At 39.1% G+C, this 6,723-nt stretch overlaps 1 protein-coding gene across 3 annotated transcripts in view; it reads right to left on the bottom strand.

Moving 5' to 3' along the window:
* Positions 1-2,507: 2,507 nt before the first annotated feature.
* The window catches only part of SH3YL1 (SH3 and SYLF domain containing 1), a 779,762-nt gene continuing 775,546 nt past the window's right edge, over positions 2,508-6,723 (bottom strand). For all 3 annotated transcript variants that reach the window (XM_069606061.1, XM_069606062.1, XM_069606060.1), the window contains one exon: positions 2,508-3,665. In XM_069606061.1, the coding sequence (XP_069462162.1) occupies positions 3,472-3,665 (194 nt within the window). In that variant the 3' untranslated portion in view covers positions 2,508-3,471. The remainder of the gene's footprint in view (positions 3,666-6,723) is intronic.

The raw sequence follows: 6,723 nt of genomic DNA, 5'->3' as shown, positions 1-6,723 counted from the left end.
GATGAGCACTGCCGGTGCAATGTGGCCACAAACCAGTCTGAAGAATGCAAGCATCACCTCAAAGGTCAATGAGAGTTTCAAAGGCTGTCCCGTAGGTCCTTTCTAGTTTAAAGCTTTCGTACATGGTCAAATCAGTTCACCAACTCTTTCAATCGGCAGAAACTGGTGGCAAAGCGGTTCTGGGGTTCTCAGGGTGCTGTGGGTCTTACTCCAGATGCTCTAGGACAAGGCAAGTCCTTTTTATCCTTCACACCCAGTCGGTTAACAAGCAACTGCAGGGGTTCCTTCACTACCAGTGAGGAGCCTGGCTCCAGTGCAACTGGCAGAGTGGCAGACATTGGTCCAAACAGTTGTGACCCATTGTTCCCTGGAGATGGTTAGGGGCTGGAGCTCTCCTCGGACCTGAATGCCCCAGTCTTTACCGCTTCAGCAGATGTCTTTGGAATGGACTGCTCTCCCACCAGAGTTTCAGAGAGGTCTTCTTGGTATCAGGGAAAGAATGGGAGACAGTTTCCTTATCAAGGTAAAAGGCCACAGGGGGGTTGATAAAAGCAAGCCTGCTTTAAGGAGTCCAAGTCCCGTCGCTGTGACAAACGGAATTTGCCTTCTTGTATTATATTTAGGGTGCTTTGTTCCACTGAAAGTGGAGGGTACAGGAAGGAAAGACTCCACAGAAAAGCAAGAGGGAGATACCCTTCTCAGTTCCCCCTCGATCTTCTCTGGATACTCTAACTCCACCGACTTCCCAAGCCGGCAGCTTCAAAATGTAAGGCTGCCCTTTGTGATGCATGTGCCTCATTGAAGTATGGTTCCAAAGAGATATCTTGGTGAGAGTTTGTGGGCTTGAGGGTATGTGTTACCCATCCTCCCAGAGAATCCAAGGAGAGCATTATCATGCCCTTTGTCTCACTTGCTGAAGTGGAAACAGCCAGGCTAGTCATGTATACATATAGCCTTCACATAGAGGACCTTGGGCTCTCCGGTTGACCCTTGTATGATACAAATTTGATCTGGCTGTAATAATTGTGGATTTGGGTCAGTCACCATACCAAAATGAGGTAACGCTTATTCTTAGAGTTTACTGATATGGCCACTGATAGCTTAGATCAGAGGTTCAGAAGTTAAAGGCATCCCGAGTCTACAGGGAACTGGTATCCCAACAGCTGTCAAGAAGGCACTTTACCCTTGAACCTGCCCTGTGCCACTGGAGAGCAGGTGCTGCAGATGTCAGGAGACTGATGCAGCAGGGCACATGTGTACACTATGCTTTTTGCATAGAGCTATACGAAAGAGGGAGACTGACTAGCAGACTCCCCTTTCAGAAATATAATTAGTTGCATCATTTTATTATTTAATTAAAATCAAAATAGCCAGGGCTTTCACACCCTCACCAGGTGGCAATCTGCTACACTACCTATACAGAAAAATGGGGCAGGAGGGATTTTACAGATAGACAAAGAAAAAATGCATACATAAATCCCAATTCTAGGTTTCCAAATAATAGTCCCAAGGCATGGCACGAGTCAGCATCCAAACCGTTTCAAAGCTTTCACTCATGTACATGCATTAAGTGTCTGTAAATTACACTTTACCCGTAAACTATCATTAAACCTTCATTGCAAAACATTATGGGGATGTTATTTTCAGTTCTGCACTGCGTAGGAAGCGTCCTTTGGCATCATAAACTTGCCAATGTTGGTATTTATGTATTTAGATCACAAAATATGGTCTGCCTTTCCTCTTTCTCGATTATAACAGAACAGGAACGTGAAGACCTGTTTCTCACTGGACACTCTGCAATGGTTAGTGGTAGAACGTTAAGGGTACAGCCGGTGTTCAAATGTTGTGAATATCACATCAGAAATAACTTTGGCCTTCATTGGTAAGCAACAAAAGTTAATAGGGCTTACAATGAACAGACATTCGGGTGACAATAGCCCCATTTTCAAACCCACCAATTTCAGAACGTATTAAACCAAGTGCTGCTGGAGTCAGAAGATGAAGAATTATGGAAAAAGATGTGCAAATATGTTCTTAAGGCCAGTTCTGCAGAAAGATGGGGCGTAGCTAGACTGGAGGCCATCCTAATTGTGCACTGTCGGAGCAGAGTGGTGTGGGAAGATATGATACGGACATTAAGATTCATCAGTGAGTTATGGACAGTAAGAAAGAAATGCGAGTGTGTGTGTTTGGTGCAAACCCGGGATAACTCTGAAAATGAAGATATGCATAATCCTTAGGATATTGATTTACATCCGATCACTGTAAGGGGCCTTATTTTATTGTAACATATCTTTATCTGTGGGAGCTGGAACAAGCTGTGCGATCCTAGCCAACCACTGACCAAGACCTCATGGTCAAATTTGGAAAATGTCCTTAGCCGAGAGATGACAAAAGTCACCACTGGGGAAACGGTTAGGAGGAGGAAACTTCTAGGATTTGAACAAAGAGAAAGTAGCACAGTGTGGAATGGCATGTTCATTCTTCAAGGTAACACATACAATTACTGTAGATGGATCGCACATTTTATTTTAAAACGTTTTAACTAAATATATTTTGACCTTATGTTTGTAATACTTTCACATACAATTGCCTTAACATCAAAACATAATTATATAAGAGTTTTAAACCAGAGAAAATTGTTTCAATGTAACTTGTTCACATATCAAAAGTAAACATCTGTCACTGTTAAGAAGGAAAAATGAATTTTACAGCTGAACATCTGGCACAGTGCTAGCAACTATTATACAATATAATCTCTTACTCTGGCATACAAAAGATGCTACCAATTGCCACCCTGCTATTTCTTTGACAAAAGCCAATACTGGGTGGTCTGTTTAGTCGTCTCTGCAATGGGCATGTGCCAACTGTACCCACAAACACAATCAGTACTTTTGTGTTGGCAACTTCAATGGATACTAATGGTCATTAGGGCTACACTCTACTCCTAAGAGACAGGGTTTATGATTTATCAAGGGGAAGAGAGTGCAGCAATCATGGACACAAGTCACAACGTAATTCACACAAGCATCTGAGAAAAGGAGCAGTTTCCTTTTAGCATAAAGAAAAGACCCAATCACACACTCCTTTGGTTTGTCTACCACAAGACAGCTACCCAAATTCATCACTTAGTTTACAATCAGCAGATGTCAGCAGATGATCCAGCACTATACAAACAATACCTCGTTTTCAGTTCTGCCGAAACAGCCCTTTCATTGACTGAAACCTTATGAATACAAGGTATATATATTACATGCCCATTACTTAAACATCAAGCATTATTCATTAACATAGAATAGATCTTAAGTTATATGTGCATTTCTAGAAAGGTATTTTTGTAATGATCTCTAAATTTAATGTTTGTTAAAAACATGTAAATGTTGATTTTACATATTTATAAGCGCTGTGATTTCAAGACTGGCCTGGTGCCCAATTTAGTAAACATTTAATTTGTTTACAAAAGCTTAATTATCAATCCAAATTAACATAGTTAGCAGGAAAAATGCCAGTTTGTCCTCGTATTCTTCCTTCCCACCAGTCAAACTGTGAATCTGTTTTGATAGTCACTGTTACTTTGTCACCAGCTTTGAAACTGAGGTCGCCTGGTTGTTGTCCTTCAAAAGAATACAGTGCTGTTGCAAGCTTATTTTCATTTCTTGATGTCCCTAAGAAAGAAAAAAAAGTTCTTGTTCAAAAGTGTGTTTTAGGCTTGCTTAATAGCATATTTATATCTTTTGTCCTTGCACAATTTTTTATTACAACGTTAAAAGGACATGCACACTACACAGGAACGAATAGAAGAGGGAACACAATTTAAACAGCATCAGAGAAGCCAACAAGTTTTAAAGGTCACATGGCAAGTGCAGCCTCAGATGCCTGAACCAAAATCATCATACGACTTGCCTAGACACCATTTTATTAGTAAAGGTCCGGCTATCATATCCTAAGCACAGCCATGAAAGCCCCATTGATACATTCATATACCTGATGTAATCACCATGTTGTAAACATTTTTGTACACATCACTTTTTTCTTTAAACAATGTGCATTTTGAATACATTTATAGCCTTATATCAAGTTAGCTAATGTTGTGCCCCCCTAAAACTACACACATGTAACCTAGACATTGTCAACTTAGTTTGAAATTTGGTTAAACTAAATTAGATGTTTATATAAGGGTTCATCTCTCTTGAGACTAGCAATGCAAGACCACATTATCAATCAGTGACTAAGCCATTATAAGACACACAAATACACATCTGTCGCCTCAGGACAAAGCCCTTGTTTTACAATACCAAAAAAATGAGATCTAAATGCGGGCTACATTTTGGATTTAGCTCAATTCGTTGGACTTTGAAGAGGAAAGCAAGATTAAAAAGTTCAGAGGCCTGGTGAACTAGCAATGGGAAATTCAGAGGTGCAGGTGTCTACCAAAACCCTGACTTCCTACCTGCCATAGCAATACAGCCTCTTGTAAAATGTGTATACGTCCATTAAGGAGCATTAAAAATGACTTTTTGTTTCAAAGAAATCATAGAACTTTGTTGATATTAGGATCCTAGCATCACATGTAACACACTGAATCATACAGTAAAGTATGCACCCAACAAATCCATTTAAAGTGACAAATAATTAAATACATTATTGGCTCTCATTTTGGGACTCTTGTTTCAATTTGAAAACCAAAAATATACTTGAATTCAGCAGAGCGACCTAAATCAAAAACATATACATTAAAATGTATGAATTATGAATTCATTCACATGCGTTATTAAATATAGTCATTCCTCCAGTTACAGAAACATGAAATTCTCTGAATTCAGACTTTCATGAGATTCTGGATATCTAGGTCTTATTAATGGAATAGGTCCATGCAGGTTCTGCCCAATCAGAAACTGCCATGTCAAATGATGTCTCATGGGTGGAGTTTGTTGGATATTTAAAGTTAAACACATAGGAAGAGAGCGAGTCTGTAGGACAGCAACAAAGGAGTAGAGCTTGTCTAACAGGAGAAAACAGGATTGGGACTCCACATGGCTACAGCAGATGGAAAGTCCCCAAGAAGCCTTTTTCCTGAAGGAGCTACTTTCAAAAGCCTTTGATTGCTTGGGAGGGATTTGGGAGCAGGGGACAGACTGAAGGGAATAACTTACTTTGTGGAGTGGCCTTGAGCTAGAGATATAAATCCCTACCAGGCATTTAATAAAGACAAACTAAAGGTGAGTGCAATGCCACCATATCATTTAGATATATGTCGCAAGAATTCATTACATCCCTCAGGATAATTAAAAGTATTTTAGAGAATCCTTGTTCACAAGCTATGTCACTAAAAGGGGATTGGGCATGTAAATTAAACATTTTGGAAGTATATTTAATATAGATTGTCTCAGAATCCAAAATTCTACAGGGCACATCTCTCTGGCAGTCACCAATTATTAATTAATTCTTTGGGTTTTCACAGGAACACATTATATCTAGGTTTGTGAGAATGGTGTACAATGTGACTCACAGACCTGCAGGGATTTATATAAACTTTCGGAAATGTAAAAACTACAGTGTACATGAAAGAACACACCTAAATAGAGGTTTATCTTCCTTGAAGAGGAAAAGGGAGGAGGCTTGTTTCTCCCCTTCATTCCCAAGAAAATGTCAATTTAAATAAGCAATCTCATTGCCCTAAATAATATTGTGCAGAAATAGTAGTAGACTCCTAATGCCAATAAACATTGGAGCTGATTCCTTTTCTATTTCAATGTTTTAATCCCATACTCCTAATCTCATACTTTAATGCATCAAGATAGTGTGCTCTCCAAATTAAAAGCTACTACCCTGAACCCAAGCATTTAGAATAAGCGGAACCAAATTCAGCCTAACAAACATTACTTTAGCCATGACCAAGCTAAAAATCAACATTGTCAAGTATTAAGAGACAAAAACCAAGCACTGTGGGGAGTAAATATTAAGATTTCAATCAGTCCTAGAATAAGAAAACCATATGTGAAACTACTATTTTCTATGATGTCAACATATGTCAATGGTTTCAGAGAAAACAAAGTGAATTTGATCTATCCTACAACTGATGACAGTGTGCCTGTTTATATTGGAGAGAAATGTACACTTGTCTAGAATAGTTATTCAGATTTGCTTTTGTACGTATGGATGTACGTGTGCATTGTGAATGTAATAAATAGCAGGCAGGCTGTGTTTCCTTTCTGTAGATAAGCGGTCTGTTTTAATAAAGGTACAATGTGGGTGACTTCTCCAGCAATTCAAGGTAAGGGGAACACCTTTAATGTATTGATTTATTATTTTTAAATAAAATCGAATATTCAAATTAAAACTAGCCTGTTTCATGTGCCAGATTGTGGGGTAAGATTGTCATAGTAGGGTTATTAGATCAGGGATATTTCTCTGTAAAAGAAACAAATCAAACATTACCAATGTAGGTATATTACAAAGTCACTAGTCATTACAATGTGCAAGGAATAACTCTGCATGTGCTTCCAATATTCCAAAAGCAGCATGCAATGCCTGCAAAATTCACCATATTGGTATAATCCAATATGTGCAGGTATTGTCGTCATATACCGAGTGCAGCCCTGAATGTCCCATTGCTGATTTCATATATCTTATATAGTCACTGAATGACACGTCAGGGGAAAAGCTGCCAAAAACACACTTTATAGCAGTAGGTAAAGCCCATGATCAGAGCAACCTGCCTGC

The sequence above is a fragment of the Ambystoma mexicanum genome, chromosome 4p (genome assembly GCF_040938575.1).
Source record: "Ambystoma mexicanum isolate Mex_15411 chromosome 4p, UKY_AmexF1_1, whole genome shotgun sequence".
Lineage (NCBI taxonomy): Eukaryota > Metazoa > Chordata > Amphibia > Caudata > Ambystomatidae > Ambystoma > Ambystoma mexicanum.
This window is presented reverse-complemented; position numbering and strand designations above follow the sequence as displayed.